An 18,861-nucleotide genomic window follows, 5' to 3' on the forward strand; every position below is an offset into this window, starting at 1 on the left:
CAAGTGCATCACTTACTAATTATCATGGGAAATTTACAAAACCAGCAGAGTTTTAAAGAGTTTAAATTTTCTCTTTAATACTTCCACATGTATTTTTTGTAAGTTCCTCACGCTTTAAGATCAAATGCATCTCAAAAATGCCCTCTCATCCATTTCTATAATACCACATTCAGTGGTATTACAGATTCTTATTTCTCAAACTCTCACATGTACATCCAAAATGTATTTATGTACAATATATTACTAATGCAGTAAATTATTTCAAGGGTAGCAGGCCGTGTGGTAAAATCCTACTAAACATTTTTAGTTTAAGGAACTCAGTGAATTTCATAACCTCAGACAAAAGCACTGATGTAATACTGCAGCGTCTAACGCACAGTCCTCTCCCACATGTCAGTGAGTGGGTGAGTGCAGCAACCAAAAGAGAACCCTGGCTTCCTTTTGATCAATTATCTCCGTCATAAAGAGATCCTAAGAGAGGGCACAGTGAGTAAACCACTTCCCACTCAAAACTGCAATTTGCAACAGTAACTTTCTAATGCAACTTTTCTTCATCCTATGAAAAATCCAAGTAAGTTTTTAAAATAATAACCCCCACAACACTAACTTAAAGTGCAGGAACATAAAAAAACCCCAAACATTCTGAGAATGAAGAAAGTTGGGACTAAAACACAAAGTCAAAAAGCTCCAGCCAGCTTTTGGTAGTGAATAGCCTGTGGGGAAAAAGCTGTTCTACTTCTGCTTTGTGCTGCAAGTGGGATACAAAAATAAGAGCAGCAGGACTCCCAATGAACCATGCTGCTACCCTACTATAAAAGCAGATGCATTTCGAATTATCTTTAAGTAATAAAGATAACTCTATGTCCAGCAAGTTTTCATTTTACCTGAATTATGAGCCGAAGTCATTAAAGCATTACCAGTTTCACTAGCTTAGTTCTACCACAGAATAGCTTCCCCTTCATACCAAGTTAGAGAACAGCAAACAGACCACTTTGCTGGGTCCTGCTCCAACTCAACTATTCATCTGGATTTAGATAGTTGACTAAGACAAAAAAAAATCATCTTAATTTCATAATGAAAATTACATTAGCAAATGTACAAAAAATGTACTGTCTCTATGATGCTCTTTGACATGCTGTAGCATTTTTACACTTCAGAGCCAAAATTAAGTTTGGTAGCGAAACTCCTTATTAAGTTGTTGCTTAGAAGTTTTACTGAAATGTGGCAAACATGCTAGTCCAGAACCACAACTCCTGTACTTTGTTTTTCTGTAAGCATTTCTTATCATGGTTTGCCACAAGAAACTAATTCTGAAGCAAAACCAGCAATGAATTTTCCCATACCAACTCAAAAAAACCCCATCTGCAGCAGTAATTCTGTCAGTAACAGCAGTACTGTAAGTTCTGGTTGTCAGCTGCACTGCACATTCCTAGCTTTCTCACCAGACCCAATTCAACTGGAATTACAAGACACTAATCCTAACAGTCCCAATAAAGGTGAGTGCTTTGGCAGCAGAGATGAGCAGCTGCGAAGAATTTCTGCAGGAGTTCCCTAGGCATATACTCATTTCCTCATAAGGCAGATTCCAAGGAAAAGTCATATAAAAAGAAAAATGCTATTGGTACCAAGACATGCAGACATCCAGTATCAGGAAAGACAAATCACATAACGTTCTAACAAACAACCAAATATTAAAGGATTAATGGATTTCCTTACTGTACTACTAGCTGCTGGCACACGGATCCATTGTCTGTTATCAGTTCATTCAGTTTTAATTCAAGGTGAACTTTTCCCTGAAAAAAAACCAGGAGAGAAACACAAACAGTTTTAAAAGTATTTATTTTAAAAGTAGGAATTAGAACAGTAATGTAGTTTACAGTCAAAAGATTTAAGGTAATTCCAATATAACCAGTTGAAGAAAATACCCATCTAGAGCACATATCCTTCAAGTAGAGTATGATGGATGTATGTGAACTTTGAGACTTTCCTATAGAGAAGCACTATCTCCATCTGCAGACAGCACAAGAACTGGTCAAGCCTCTACAGATTTAAAATCCAGAAGTATTTCTTCCAGTATGAGCAACTATCAAGAGCAAGAGTCTCAGCTATTTTGTCCTAAGCATGGGATGAACCCTTGCACAGACATGAATTTCTGAACACTTCAGGGGAAAGTTCTAAAATGACCTTGGACTCTGAAGGCAGGTAGAAAAGTAGAATAGTATGCAGAAGCCATAACCAGCAGACCAGCAGCATTTAATATCCACTGTGAAATCCTGTCCATCACACCAGACTGAAGATCACTGTGCATCCCAGGGCAGTTTTCAACTATCTCATGAAGACTGCTGATGTATGCAAGGAACAGTAAACAGAACCAAAAGAGAGGAAAAGGTGGCAATAATTGCTAAACCCAGCTTCCTCCTTTTCTTTTTCTGATATGGCAAGAAGTATTTAAAGAAAAGAATCCATAAATTATGGCACAGCATGGATTAACCTCAGAACTCAGCAAGGGCCAAGCTACTGTACCCTCTCAATAGAAGGCTCCAAAAACGTCAAACCATGATAGGCAACTTTCCTGGGATGACCAAAATGTAGTACCTTAACCTTACTCCAAACAGCTACCGCCTGAACAACACCTGCTACTCATTTCAGTGCCTGGCTGTTTGTGTTGACTTTCACATCTAAGATAATCAGACACAGAGTCTTTCCTCTAACAATGTTCTCCTTGGTATTCCCAGACTTTGCCTATTTGATAAATGGAACAACAGATGATACTGGTCTGTCCACAACCAACATTCTCAGGGAAGGGCTCTGGAAGGTGATTTTCAGGAGTGGCAAAGTCATAAAAGTAATTTACTTCCATCTTAGTGGAAAGGCAAAGCAAATCATAATGTGATCTACAGCTTTGCCTTTCCACTAAGATGGAAGTAAAACCCTTAGCTGACCTTGCACACATTTCTGTAACAGTTATGTTTTGACATAAAACTGCAATGTTTTTATTGTAAATCCCCTGAGGCAAAGGCTGCGTTTCCCTCTCTGTTCATCACATGGGAGGAGAAATGAAGCTTCTTTTACAAGGCAGTTCCAAACATAACTGTTTTGGGATGCCTGCCAAATGTTTTGCAAACTGTTACTACAGGGACAGGAACACAGGTACATTAAGAAAGTATTTGTCAAGCAGAGAAACTCCACTACAAAAAGAGATTTACGGGATAAAAACAGGATACTGAAAAGCATGCCAACAACCTTACAAGGCAAAGTTTTTGAATTACAAATGAGAAGACAAACATTATTAGTATTTATTACAATAGCTGACTTCACTTGTTTTAGAAAACAGATGCTGTGAATGGCCTAAATATCTTCCTTTTGCTTTTAAAAGCAAAACCCACAAATTGTGTTTTACACTGAACAGTAGGAGTAAAATAGCACATTACTGCTCCTGAGAACTATCTGTGGATGTAGTTTGCTCCCAGCTCAGTACTACGATGACCACAGTAACATGGCTCTAAGTAAGTATTTCCCCAACATGCATGGAGAGTTTTAGTACATTTTTGTCATTTTGTTTGTTGAGAGCAGCGCGATGGCTTCCTGAAGTGGCTGATCTGCAGATCTGTATCAGAACTTCTGACATAATACACAACTGGGTTTTAAATGTGGCTGTACAGATGGCTTTTACTTCGAAACACAGAAATCAGCCATTCTTATACAGTAAATTAAAAACAAACAGTGACTTCATATTAACGCACTCTGCATCTGTAGATCTCAGCGTTGCTCAAAGGCAGGTAGGTACCATTTTAACTTTACAAATGGGTTAACAGTCAATTTTCAGGTACTTAATATAGCAAGATAAAATTGATAGGATCTGTGTCAATAAAACTCTAAGAAAAAGAACAATGAATGTTAAATTTACCTTCAAAGACCTTAACAGTGTGTAAAATATTTTGATCTTACCAATGTGTTTTTCAAGTGCAGATCTCTACAAAAACTATACCTATGTATAAATATAGGTATAAAGCTATGTATGTAAAAATCCCTATAAAAGTTTCTTGCCATGAATAATGAAGCTCAAAGGCATGTTTAATCAAATGAGCAATTTCAAACCAGATTAATGAAGATTTTATAAATAAAAAAGGGGGCAAGCAATCCTAACAATTTTACCAGCATGCTGACACTATGTGCATTTTAGAAAACAAGAATTTTTTTTAAAAGCTAATATATATAAACAAGTTTGTGCCAGCTGCAGTTAAATGTGGCCTGTTTCACCCAACTTCTGGTTTATTTACTTAGTAGTCCCATGTTTGTATTTATTTTTCAAGACTAGTGGAGAAAGGAAAAAGTTTCAAGAAAACGAGAATAATATGGACTCATAATACTGCAAACAGCAGCAAAACAACAAAAAAAACCAAGCTAAGATCAAAACACAGAGCAGAGCAGATGCTTTCTAAAAACCTCCACCACTAAAATCCCTGGCATACAGGCTGCTAATTCTACCAGTTAACCTATAAAGAATAGATGACTGGTACATAAAAAGTACAGTTTTCTTGAAATAAATGCAAACTTATGGAAAAGCCCAAAAATAAATCCCAACCAAGCAACTGTAAAGTGTCCTGCACATATTAATGGAACACAAAATATTTCTACGCTATCCTATTGCCTTGCACACATCATAAATTCTGAAAAATAATCACATGGAGGGAACCAGAGGAACAAAAAATCAACTACATATACAGTGCCATGAGGAGAAGAAAACAACTTTTTTTCCCCTTCCAAACTGTGATTTAGCTTTATAAACATTTCATGCACTTTTTCTGCACATGCTCAATGTAAAAGTCTACTTGCTTTCAGCCATGTCCAACCAACAATCTTGGACATCTCTGAGGACATTTCAGTGCTGTATGGCACATCCAAGCCAACAAGATTTCAGGCAAATGTGGCAGATGGGAACTGGTCTCAGCTCTGCTCTTAAGACTTTTATGGAAAAATAAAGCAGGACAGGAGAAACCTACCCAAATGCCCTGACTCAAGAAAAGATAAATATAAGGAGCACACACCTGAGCAGAAAAGGTCATCTCTTAATGGAAGTGTCACGGAGGACAGTGCTTTGCACATGTCCCAGTCAAAGTAAAGTATCAGTAAGAGCTTACATTCTGCTGTGAGTCACAAAGCCATGGAAAACTATAAACTTTTAATTTCCAGTATGTAAGAAACCACTACATTCTATTAATGGAATATTCTAATTGAATTTTCAAATACTCATGTCGTGTTATGACAAAAAGTAATACTTTCTTCAATACATTTTTATGACAGAAAAAACATAGCAAGCATGACAATGTTTAAGTCAAAGTGGAAACTGCCTTTCAGTTCATATCTAAAAAGTACTTTCTAGTTTCAGAGTGATTACATGAAAGAATTCAAAGAAGACAATTTGCAGCTAGACTTGATGATCTCTAGGTCCCTTCCAAATGAACCATTCTATTCCAGACTATCATAACTGAGAAGGACTGATTTTCAACAGGGAAAAGGAAGTGGTATTCAGACATTTTGAAAATCTGTCTTCATGTAAAGCAACCACATGCCCTCCTACACCCAGAAGGCTAAACTTATGGCTCATAAATGAATAATCTGTGAAAATAATGAGAATTCTGTGCACATTCACTTCTTGTAAAAGCAGCCAGGATTCTCCCTACCCAAAGGGACTTTCAGGTTACTAAAACAATACGAACACTGTCAAGTCTAAGACTTTTGCCCTCAGGCAAATCTGGAAAAAACCCTATTAAACCGAATAGTTTATCACAACAAGGCTAAGAGATTCTCAAGAATTCTGTTTTGTTCTTGATACCAAAAAGAGAATCTCTACAACTTCTAGAGCCATCTCATTTTTACCTATTCCTAGAAAAATCCTGTTTGAAGAACTGGAACCACAGGCTGAAATAAAACTGTGAAGTGCAAGTTGTTTGATACTGAATGCAGAAAGTGTTTCAAGATAAGATAAACTAACACAGCAGAAGTACCTCCAAGTTTTGGAGACTAACTATTTCACATAATCAGCCATTGTTTCAGTTAACACCAAAAATTACTAAAAAAAATTATTCAAGAGTTTTAGGATCCATTCATGTGCCTCAAGAATATGGCTCCTCTTACAAGCATTTCAGACATCAAAATACTGCTAAGACATTTCCCAAACAGTTGTTTCATATCTTCTGCCAGTTTTAAGTACCATAAGGAATAATACAGTCATCTTAGGAGTAGAGTCTGCATTATTCTCTAACCAAACTGAAGACACAACTGCCTCCCAAGAAATACAGATGCTAAGCCCTATCTCCCACAGCTCAATGTAAACTTCTACCATCGCATGTCCTTATCTGTATTTAACTTTCGAAATGTAAATGTGCAATTTAATAGTTACCTGGACCTCTGAATTAGAATCAACAGGTTGAAGCATAAACCAGTTCTCTTTTCCTGTGTAGTTGCATAAATCTTCTTTTTTGATTGACACCTTTCCTGAGGGAGGGTGGCAGGGAGAGAGAAGCATAAATATCACCTTCATCTGAATAGAACAAATATTTAAATATGTTTGAAATTTGATTTTTTTTAAACTCGCTTTTAGGGGTTTTTTTAAAGTTTATGATGCTATATGAAGAAATAAAACAAGGAATGTTATGGGTAAGTAAATCAGAAAATAGTTTATATAAAAGCCTGATGACATTAATTACGATTTGTTATCCTGGATATCACTAACAAGAACATAAAATAAAGAACACACTAGAGGCTGGAAATAACGTAATAGATCTGAGAAAACAGAAACAGTGCTGAATGTTTAAACAGGAAACTGAAGTAGATGCCTTTTACTCTTCTGATTGCTATTTGGAAAGCTGTTATTATATCAAATTATCTGACATCCTGGTGCAAATTATTTCCTTCCTCAATTCAAGTACAGTGATGGCTTCTTCCACAGACTAGCAGACTATTAGAGCTTTGTAGCAACTGTATCCAAAAAGCAGCTGCAATAAAGCCATTATGCAGTGGGGGGAGAAATAGAAATCCACCTCTTACAATTTTTCCCTTAAGCTACACGAATTGCTGCCAAATGCTTTGTACGTCTCTAAGTTACAGGTTGCACTGTCAGGGAGAAAAATTATCTATCAATAGTTTTAAGAATTATTCCACAACTGTAATTATTGTGGAATTATTCCACAATTTATTCTTTAAAGACCTACAAGTAGTGACAATTATTCAAATATTCCAATGAAGCAAAACTGGAGAAGAAATGAAGAGAATTTTTAAAAATGTATTCAGACCATAATAAGACTATAAAATGTCCTACTAGCCTAAAAACCAAACATATTTTAGTGTAATAGAAGGAAGCAAGGAAATAAGACCCTTCTTTTCAAACTTTAAAGGAGCATTTAAGTGCACTATACACAGTTTTGAATGATGCTTCACCAATACTTGTATCTGTAATCCTGCATATAATGCTATTGAAAACAACCAAGTGTTATGCAAGATGCAGACAGCACCTCATAGACACTTACCTATACGCAGGTCCTTTTGCAAAACACTTTTATCATATATATAGAAGGACAACCACTGGAATGTTCTTGGAATCTCAAAGTAAAACTCCTCTCCAAAATAAGGGCTGCAAAGAAAGTTTTACAGTTAAAACAGAGAAAGACTTTATGCAATTTATATCGAAGATGAACATTAAAAAGCTGTATTTTTACCGCTGTCTCAGTCCACGGCCCTTACCACTACACTGACCTGTCATCAAAGCCACCCAAAATCATTTCAATACAAGAACACACAATAACACGGCAATGCCTTCTGTTTAAGAAAAGGTAGGAATCAGAGCACACACAGAAAGTGGTGTCTCCTCTGTAATTTCAATTCTATTTTTCTGTCTTGAAATTATTCTAGCTGGTTCTCTAGACTTCCTGAGACATGCACAAGTTTTGTTTCATTTTCTTATTCAGTACATAATTAAACTACATTTAAACACAATATTGATTACTTAACTAACTGGCATTTGTTTAGCTTTAACTTCCACATCAAAACTGCTGCTCTAAGATCCAGACCTGTAAGAAGAAGTCATTATCACTAGAAACTATAAGATAGAACAGGGAAAAAGAGAAATGTTAATCTCAAATACATAATCTCCCTCATTCCAAAACTGTCATCACAGTTCTCCATCTAAAGAAGTCCAGTATCATGTTTACAGTTCACCCTATTTAACTGCCATTTGCACAGCCCTCTACAGAAAAAGACCCTGGGTTCCTCTGTGTTACACATATTTCATACAATGTGTTGGTATATTCACTTCCAGAACTAATACTCTCATTAAACTTAAGGAGTACTTATTGATGTAATCAGAGCCAGCAGTGAGAAAACTGTATTTCAAGACTGAAAAAACCACAATGTTCCTTGCATTACTGCAAGTGATGAATTCTGAAAGTCAAGTGGATCCACAGAAAAATCCTGCTATTTTAGAACAACTAGGTTCTCAAAAGACTTAAAATAGTTTCAATTACAATGTATTAGTATCACCAGGGAAAGGTGCTGAAGTTCATGAAACTAATTTTATGCAGAAAAGTACTGTGATAACAGCTAGACTAAACCGTGAAACTAATGTTGGGGTTTGTTTCCTAGCAAAGTATCATTATGACACTATTGTTACAATACTTTATTAAACTAATACAAATATGCTTGTATTTTGAACAAGCAGCTCATGTTATTACCTACCCAAAAGGAAACCAGGAAGAATAGGTCACCATCCCTACTCTTCCCTTCAAAACAATCACAGTAAAAGAAAACACCACCCAATGCTTAAGGATAATGGCTCATTAAATAAATTAAAAAGAAGAGCTGACAACTAACTTGAAAAGTGGAAAGAAAACAGCCAAAAAATCTAGTATTTCAAATGTCTAGAATAGATTTTTAGAAACAACAGCTTTAAGGGCAGGAATTCATTATAAGGAATTCCACAAGTGAAAATGTTCTTTTTGTTAAAACACAGACCTTTTACCACAGGCTTCAGAGCAGACAACTCAGTATTAGCCTTTGCACTACACTGAGAAGTAATTTTAAATTTCTCAGTTGAAAGATTCAACTGTGGTTTTTCAGCTCCCCACTTCTTTTTTTTTCCCCTTCTTTTTTTGTAATTTCAAAGCCAAGAAATTCTCCTTTGATTATGAGGGTTGGGTTCTTCTTGTCAGCACCATGACTGACGGTATAAACTCATGAGCATTCCCTTTAGCAGCAGTGCAGCTCTGAACAGCTTCAACCTCCTTATTACCATCACTGCTCATTTTTATGGTATTGACATGATAACTCAGACCAAAACCAAGGATGAAACAAAGAGTTATTTTAAACTTAGGTCAATTCCATCATCTGGTTTCCCTCACAGCTATACAAATAAAGTTGCAGCAGTACAAACAAAGAGCTAGTACAGCAGAAGGATCTGGGAGAATGAGCTGGCACTGGTGTCAAGGGAAACTCTGCTTTAGTTCAGCTTCAGACAGGCATCCTAAGGAAACACCAGACTGCACTGCACACCAGCAAGTGCCAAGGCTTTAAGTTCCTATTCTTGATGGATCTATGGGACTCTGAGAATCCAATTATAATTAGGCTGAGATGGAGACTATAAGCAGACACTTCAAAAAAATCTATTTAGCACCTTTATCTTGCAGCTAAAGAGAGCAAACTTTGCAGCTACATATATCCCTAACCCCTAATGAGCAGCCATTAACATTCTTTATTATTATTTTTACTTCAACACTACATTAAGTCTCAGATTCAGCAAGAAAGAACAAGTCTTTATGAGCATAAATAGAATGTAATGCATTGCTCTACTCATGTTGATAAATTTTTCTTTACCTAAATTAACACTGGTTATCAGTTGTTAATTATTCTTTAGCAAAGTATGAGGCAGAGAGAGAAAATTTAAGGTAAAAAATACAATGGATTAGTAAAGAAATTCTTAGGTGGATACAGAACTGGCTGATGGGGTACAACAGTTTACACCAATGAGGAATAATTAAAATGGAGAACTCACTCATCCTGTTCCTCAGGGATTCTAGTACTTTCATTTGTGACTTTGATGCAAGAACTTTAAAGACTGTGACAGATACAAAATTAGAAGATAGCACTAATTCAAAGGACAACCAGACTGTCATACAGGAAGAATGGGATTACAGTAATACAGAAGATTAAATTTCACTGTGTAACACACTCCTCTGCTCTTCCCTTCCTTGGTATAGCAACCTGGCAGTTCTTTGTGGACCCTGACCAATGCCCCGATCTGTCAATTAATAAAAGCAATGGTTACATCAACAAGGGAATTAATTTCTGCTATAACCTTGCACTACCACAAAGTTCAGCTGGAAAAAAAACCCCACTGAATTTAGTTTAAATTAAGAAGAGGACACACACATACCCAAATTCCATCCCCCTCCACCCATTCCTCGTATTTGACCACAAACATCTGAGGAGGCTCATGGATATTCTTTAAACTTTCCAAGGGGAAACAAAAAAAAATTCTTTCCTTAGAACCCACACAGATCCCACACCCTGTCAGGAAATATTTCTTCAGTCATTAGCCAAAATATCTGTCTTTCACTTAAGTATTAATTAGTGGGGTTTTTCTAACTTTGGAAAGTCATTTGTTTTACATCTGCACTCCAACAACTCTTCCAGTGCTGGTGGAAGGCCAAACCTATTTGCACATTTTAAAAATACACTTCTTAATAGTTTTCAATCATTGTAGTCAAAACTAATTTTAATTTTAGTGATAATTACTTCCACAGACATTTAACTAGCTGATATTCACGAGACCAAAATTTAGACTACAACTTGTATAAATTTGCAACACATAATACAGTGACAAAAACAGACTGTGAATTACGTGTGTAAGAAAAAGCAAGCACATAGTATGAAACAAAGCAATGAAATTCAAAGTTGTATCTATGATTAAAATTATACTGTACTACACCTTACTGAAAAGCAGTTTATAAAGTTTTCAGGTTAATAAGAGATTGGAGCTTTCATCTCCTGTCCCAGTGCCTCTAGGTTAGTACAGTTTATAGTTTAACACAGCAATAAGAAACAAGACGTTGTTTAAGTCTCTAGAATGAGAGCCAGCCTTCATAACTGCATACACAGTAGCAATCAAGTGTAAGCACCCAACTCTGGTTGGTGCTAACAGAGTGTAAGTTATTTTATTACCTTTCACCCGTTTGTATGGATCCCTCCCCTAATTCCGAGGATGAAGGAAGTCACCTATGAAGTCAGTGGAGACAGAAAGGTGCCTATGGGCAAAGAATGATTCAAAATACTGTATTCTAACTTCTAATAAAATGTTGTTATCTTACAAATATTAATTTCGTATCACCTGAAAAATTTTCTATTTGAGGTGTGCTATTTGAGACTCCTCTCTCCCCAACTGTTTTGTTATAGTGAGATTTTTTTTTTACTTTATTTCCTCTGTAAAGTATTAATGACATTGTAATTAAATGTCAGTTAAAACCTCAGTACTATTAACATTTTTGATGGATCTAAGATGTTTTATCAAATGTTTTATTATGCAACTAATACTTATATTATTATCAGGTGATGAAAGTACGTAAATTTAATAGTTCTTAAACAGAATATAATAAAAATGTCTGTGTAAACATCAAAGCTAACAGGTCTTACTTCTGAGCATAGTAGTAACTTCTATGGTTTCTATTATTAGCATCAAAATTGGACAGCAAAGTCTCTCTTTTTCAGATATGTTTGGTTGGGGTTATTTTGCTCATCAAACTACTGTCTATTTGAAGGGGAAATGTTAAGTTTCTGCTTTATCAATAGAGTCTCTTTAACATTCTCCTCTGAAGGATTATTCAATTGAGTTTGAATAGCAAAACAATCTCAATTGCAGACAGTTAAATTCTGAAACTTTTATGGATCTGACTACAGCAGTTACAGATTAGGAATATAAGCCAAATATTTGTTATATTTGTTTGTACGTGCGGCATTTGCTTTTCATGCAGAAGCAAAAGGACGCTCTGAAATGATGTTATGAAAAAATAAATTTCCTTATTTAAGTTTGCAGCTGAGCTGTGCCTCACCTGTAAACATCTGGAGAGAAAGCTCAAAGAACAAACACTAACAACAAAACCACTGGGAAAAGGAATTAGGAAAACTTCCAAGAATTTGAACAGACTGTCTAGGTTTTAAGAGGAAGGTTTGCTATCACCTCCACATAACTGAAACTGTCACTCAGATATTCTGAACAACAAAGCTGCAGGGATGCTTTTTTGGGTCCTCAGTGAACTTCAGAGTTTTGAGACATGAAAGCACCTACACTACTGCAGCTGCTTCATCCTGACTTTTTATTTGATTCTTTTAAGGCTCTTAGACAGTAGCAGAATCTAAAGTAAATGGTGCCCAGGGAGGCAAAGCAAGGCATTCGGTGTGGGTACTGTTAAAATTCCCAGAACAAGAATTACAGGAGAGAACAAGGTCCGTTCAGGGGACAACCCACAGCACAGAAAACTCTCAGACATGGCAAAGTTCCGGTTCCTTCATTCTAGAAACAGGTTTTACCAGATACGCAGTAAGAGCAGAATTCCACCAATACAGTTCGACTGCTTGCCAGAAGTAGGAAATGGCATGGGGAGCAAGTAACAAGTAGATTTCTTTCCCTTGAAAACAACCTAGCAAGAAAAAGAATGTTATGCTGCCCAATGGAACAGAATACGGAAATATATTCTAGCATACTTCATTTTAAAAACACTGCTGTACTCACAAGACTCAATTTTGTCTTCTTGCAACACTCTCATGATTTACACATTGCTGTAACGTCTCTGAGTAGCTGCCACAAGTCAGTTCTCATTTTGAAGTAGTACAAGCAAAAGCCATGCACACTGGTATTGGGCAGTCTTGCTTATCATATCCATTTAAAAACTGAGCTTACCTTAAAGATTTTTCAACCACCTGTGTACGAAAAACTTCTTCTTGATCCAAGTTTATGGTACAGAAAAAGTCTCTCATTTTGTTGGGTACTAAGTGTTTGGCATCATCTGTAAATAAAAAAAAAAAAAAAATTACTGTAAATACTGCAGGGGAAAAACTTACAAAATATTAGGTACAGGAATGTTACAGTTCTACTGCGTCCAAAAAATTGATTTTTCCATTCAGTTGGTATGCATTTCAATAATCATTTTCAATTCATAAGCTTCATGAGGGCAGAAAAGTTGCTACATCCAGCTTCACGTGGAATGAGAGTTGACAGGAAGAGACACACACTGACTCATGAACACCACTTCCTGCAGCACCTGCACTTTCCCTTGAAAGGTCTCATCTCGGGCTTGACCCTGCACAACTTGCTAAATCCGAGAAGCTCACAGCCTGAGGTCATAACACCAAGACATGATCTGGCTGAGCTATTGTTCACTTGGTGTTTTCTCCGCAAATACTTTGGCTAAAGGAAGCTGATTAATAAGAACTCGCCCATCAAATCTTTATTTCATTTTCCACAATGAACAGCAGATTTTGAGTTGGCTGAGCCTTTGAAAGTATATCCCTCATGAGTACTGTTTATTTTTTTCCTAACTAGCAAAAGGGGGAAATCATCACCTCCTGATTCAATGCAACATGGAAAAGAAGAAAAGGAAGTTTCTAATAAGAAAGAAAGATTGGCAGCACAAGAATACAAAGATTTGCTGGGTATTGAATGTAGGCCACTGCAGTAACATGCTGGACATAAGGCAGATCTTTAAGGAAATGGCTCCCTCAAAGCAGTCACAGCTAAAAACCAGTTGAAATTGGAAAGCTCTTCCAAAATCCAAATGCTACAGACATCTACATTAATTTAAAGCAACACTGTCCTCCAGATTAAACAGTGACTTTCTGCCTGGATGTCTCCTCCCCCTTTGAATGTCTGAAGACAGCAAACAGACCCTTTTCAGCTTTTATTTTGCTGAAAGAAATGACAAGCCTTTCTGGTGCTCTCTCCCATGAGAGGCTTCTAATCAGAGCAGGTGGTCTGTCCCTGTTCCACTTGATTGTCCAAACCAAGTGCAACCAGAACTGTATCACTCTGCAATAGGTCTTAGCCAGGACTTTCACAGTAGTGTCCACCCTTGCCTGCTGCTGGAAATACCTCTCCCAATGACATGTGGAATCAACTTTATCTAAACATTATCTACTTATAAAAGATATTAAAAATAGAATGAAAAATACATCAAAGTATTGAGTTTTAATTACTTTAATGTCTGAACAGCATAAGACCTTTCAGAAACCACAGTTTGAAACTAGATTTGAAATGTCATACATGTTTATTTTTTAAAAAATGCAGATATGAAGCACAGTAAGTAAGCTTTATTCTCTATGCTGGTAAGATGTAAAATCAAAGTTCTGTTTCCTTTCTCCTCCACACTCTTTTTGAGTTAGATGGTTAATTTAGGTTAACTTATTACAGTCTTGAAAGTTAAGTAAGTAATGCCCAGCATTGCAAAGGCTGCCCCAACTGTCTTTGCTCAGAGAACATGACAGTTTAACAGGAACACAGTCTGACCTTCAATCATGACATTTTCCAGGTCAGGGATATAGACACTGATGGAAAGCATGAACAGACACTTAAAGAACTTCCACAGTTAAAACTTGTGCTCTCAAAAGCATCAACAAGCTTTTCATCAGCTTGGCCGCAGGAGAGGAGGAAATACACACATTATTTTTAAATGCCACACTTCATGTTGACAGACTGAGAGACATGAACAGAACTGGGTTTCAGTGGCTTTAGACTCCAAAAAGAGACTAAACTCCAAGTCACCCTTAAGTGAGATATTGCAGGAGAACCAAGAAAAAGCATAAGATTACCTGCTTATTTACTGCCTTAATTTTTTTTTTTTTTTAAGAGCTAATTTCATAAAACATATGACATATAAAATGCAGTTCATCAATTTGGGAGAGCTCCTGATACTGTAAGTTTATAATTAATAAACACGAACTGGATTTTTCAGCTGTTCCTAAAAAGATTCTTTATTTTTTAGTTAATACTCAACACTGTCCTATTTTCCCATAAAATATTAAAAATATAACATTATTTAATCATTACTGTAAAAGCACAGTACAGTGGACTTTGAAAGGAGATTACAATTATTATAGTTTCATATTTTCTTAAAAGGAGTAAAAATTAAATATTTCTGAATAATTCACTATTTGTATCTATAATATAGTGCAGTTTTTCAGTTTTAAAAGAAACCTTCCACCCAGAGGAATACACAAAATACAAGTTTTGATTTCAGTTGTTTAGAGCATGGTGCTAATAACACCAAGGCTGTGGGTTCAATCCCCATATGAGCCATTCACTTAAGAGCTGAAATCAATGATCCTTATGGGTCCCTTTCAACTCAGAATATTCTGTGATCTGATTTTCTAATGAGTTAAAAACCTTTATTTCGTAGCCCAAGTGTCTGGCTTTAAGGCACAGACAAACTTTTGGTAGGAGAGGATCATTCTCAGTCCTGAGTTAAAAATAACCGCAGAGCACTTGCCAGGTGAAGTAGAGAGCATGAGATTTCACATCCTTTCTAACACCTCTTAGCATCTGTGATTGTGGGAGACTTTCCACCCATACAGTGGTCCAACTCTTCCAAGAAGTTTATTTCCTTTAAAAAAAAAAAAAGGCTCAAGTCTTCAATTACACTACCTCTTCCTTTTTCTGAAAAAACTAAGGCTATAATGATTGCATAAAAATCAAGTATTAACAACATCAAATATCTACTTAATGTTTACATTTTCAGTGCATATATGTAATATCCTCTTCAAGTGAAAGTGTTCAATTAGTGTCCATCTTCCAAATTTCTTTGATCTGGGCCCCTGCCAGAAGAAATTTATGTACACAAACTTCAAAGTATTTGCTTCACAGGACTAAACACATTATATTATATAGCAACAATAAATTCCACCCCAGGGGTGCAGCATAACCCAAGATAACCATGCAGTGTGAAAAACACAGTGCAAGTTTGAAAAAGAATGCATCCTGAACTTTGTCAAATGAGCTCTAGGAGAAAATGGGCATTTTCCCAAGCACTCCGCTAATACAAGTTTCAGTTAACACTCAAAAAATCAAGGCAACTAAAATCACTTACTGTACTTCTATATGGCATAAAATGAAAACAGAAGCCACAGGGTGAAACACTACACTACAAGATACGCCTAAAGCTACCTGATACCACATACCTTTGTAAAGCATTTCTGTCATTACTATGGCACATAAAATAGAGCCATCAATACAAAAGCATTGTCAAAAAGGAAAGATTTTTAGTGGATTTTTCATGAAATGCTTTTTCATACATTTTCCAAAAATATTACAGGGTCTTAAACAGGTAAAACCAGTTCATCTCACCTTGCTTGAAAACTGGAGGCAGGAGACTGGTTGCAAACACTGACAGCCCACAAAAAGAGGGTACAAGGGTCTGCAAACGCGTCCTTACTCAGGTTCTTCACTGCTAGGTATGCAATGGCTACTTAAGCCACCTTTAAGAACATGTCTCAGCTCTAAATCTGGTGTGATGATTTGTGTAACATCACTAAATTTAGATTTTGCCACCAATCTGTGCATTGCAAAACAACAATATAAATAACAACTTTCTGCAGATGGTGTTTTCTATACATGCAGAATTACACAGAACTGACATTACCTCATTAAAACTACCACGCTCCCTCGTGCAACACACATAAAATGAGTTGGTGTCAAGTTTTAGCTGCCAGCAAAGCTTAGGCATCAAAATGTATTCTCCTTGTAAGAAACATGCTATAAGGAATTCCTTCAGACTATGAACATCAGCCTTCCAAAGTGAGGTCTGCTATTACTGATCCCTCCAGATCAAGGAGGATTACACTATTACATTTGTTTATTATTGTTCATTCAGAGGGTTTTCCCCTACAAAACAGAGCACTAAAATACTAGCAAGAAGTGAAAATAACACAGTATTTGTTGTGCAAAGAAGCCAAAAGAGCATCTAGGCATCAGAGGGTTCCAAAGCTTCCACAGCATATTTAACTCATTTCGTTTTTAAACATGTTTTATTTTCTTAGAAGAAACAAGTAGGTTTACAAAGTGATTTTCACACTGTTTCAAGACATGTCTTTTATTGCAGCTGATACCTCCACTCATTTTTCAAATGGGTTCTTACAGGTCCATCTTTGGCAATCAACTTTCACATATTCCTCAGGAAGTAGGTCATAGTCCTCTGTTTACCAACACTTTTGTCAGGTAACTGAACATTCAAAGTTATGATACAACCACAGGCTCAATCCAGAATGCATAAATGGGACAATAAAACTGGTTTCAACATAAGTCTCAAGACATTTTGGTTTGGTTTTTAATGCTCAGTGGAAAACTTTCATCAAGTTCAAGTATCACAAAATGTAAAACTCACTGAATGCTGTGTAGAACAGTGTTGACAAAACCTTATGATAAAAGATAGGAAGCAGAATGGTATAAAAAAATAAGTCAGCTTCAATAATCTTTAGCAACCAACTTCTTATGTATTCCTACTAAGCAGGTCATAGTCCTTCTTCCTAGGGAGTACTATGACCTGCTTCCTAGGGAATATATAAGAAGTTGGTTGCTAGAAATTACTGAAGACAGACTAAGAAAGTTGGGGCTGCTCAGCCTGGAGAAGGTTATGTGGAGACCTCATAGCAACCTTCCAGTATCTCATGGGGGCAGCTGGAGAGGAGCTCTTCATCAGGAACTGCAGTGATAGGATGAGGAGTAATGGAACAAACTGAAAGAGGGGAAAATTAGGTTAAATATATGGAAGAAATTCTTTACTGTGAGGGTGGTGAGGCACTGGCACAGGTTGCCCAGAGAAGCTGTGGATGCTCCATCCCTGGAAGTGTTCAAGGCCAGGCTGGATGGAGTTCTGAGATGGTCTAGCAGAAGCTGCCCCTGCCCATGGCAGCAGCATTGGAATGAGATGATATTTAAGGTCCTTTGCAAAGCAAACTATTTCATAACCGTATGAATTCTATGAATTCATGCTTTAACCCCAAAACTAACAGTATTCTTTTTTAAAGGCTAGCTGGCCTGTATTATTTCTGTGCTAATTGCTAGCAGCAGCAGATCTCAGCCTTGCCTACCCAACCACGTCCTATTGCTCACACCTCGGAGTGAGAGCACCTCCAGCTCCACTCCAGGCCGTCTCCTATTTTCATGACCCAGTCTTCTATTTACTGAAGACACAGTAAATACATCTAGGCTGCATGACGATATTTAAGTAAACACGACTCCACTCCTCCACCAAACCTAATCCTGCAACGTGTTTTCACAACCGGTTCTCAACCCCGGCGCCATGCCCGATTCAACTTGTTTCGCTTCATTCTCAAAACAGTCGATCAGTTGCGTGAGAAAGGAAACAAACGGGCCGCGTCCGAGTTCTATGAATGTATTCCGATACCCTTCAGGAAGCCGCCGCACATCCTGTTTCTCCCACTCGCTTTGAAGTGCTCCCCAGCCGCACCGCACTATCTGTACGCCTCCCCGGGCCCTCCTCCCAGCCCATCCGCCGGCTTCCCACGTTACCGAGCGTATCGGTATTTGCAGTCAGCACTTCCCAACCACCAAAATAAGGCCACCGGCCTCTCTCTCCGCCTCCTCCTGCTCGCACACACGCTGCACAGAGGCACGGGAGTACTGGTGACCGCTTCCAGAACAGCCCTTCACCACCAACTTCCTGCACATCGCTAATTTCGCAATTTCAGCCTGACAAACAGTCTGATGCCCGAGGTCCGGGCGGGAGGGGGCATTGCTGTTCGCCCGCTGACTCAAGCGAACCCCCAGAGCCACGGATGCTTCCCTGCCACTCCGGGCCTCCAGCG

At 37.3% G+C, this 18,861-nt stretch overlaps 1 protein-coding gene across 2 annotated transcripts in view; it reads right to left on the reverse strand.

The window, feature by feature from the left end:
- The window catches only part of RASA2 (RAS p21 protein activator 2), a 40,350-nt gene extending 27,110 nt beyond the window's left edge, over positions 1 to 13,240 (reverse strand). The window contains exons 1-4 of one of the 2 annotated variants that reach the window (XM_017726489.1): positions 12,947 to 13,230; positions 7,530 to 7,633; positions 6,404 to 6,498; positions 1,717 to 1,793 (exon numbers count right to left, since the gene is read on the reverse strand). In XM_017726489.1, the coding sequence (XP_017581978.1) occupies positions 1,717 to 1,793; positions 6,404 to 6,498; positions 7,530 to 7,633; positions 12,947 to 13,023 (353 nt within the window). In that variant the 5' untranslated portion in view covers positions 13,024 to 13,230. Of the gene's footprint in view, positions 1 to 1,716; positions 1,794 to 6,403; positions 6,499 to 7,529; positions 7,634 to 12,946 lie in introns of both variants that reach the window. The other variant, XM_017726490.1, reaches the window with a different exon arrangement.
- Between the last annotated feature and the right edge of the window lie 5,621 nt (positions 13,241 to 18,861).

This window comes from Corvus brachyrhynchos, unplaced genomic scaffold (genome assembly GCF_000691975.1).
Source record: "Corvus brachyrhynchos isolate BGI_N302 unplaced genomic scaffold, ASM69197v1 scaffold221, whole genome shotgun sequence".
NCBI classification, from domain to species: domain Eukaryota; kingdom Metazoa; phylum Chordata; class Aves; order Passeriformes; family Corvidae; genus Corvus; species Corvus brachyrhynchos.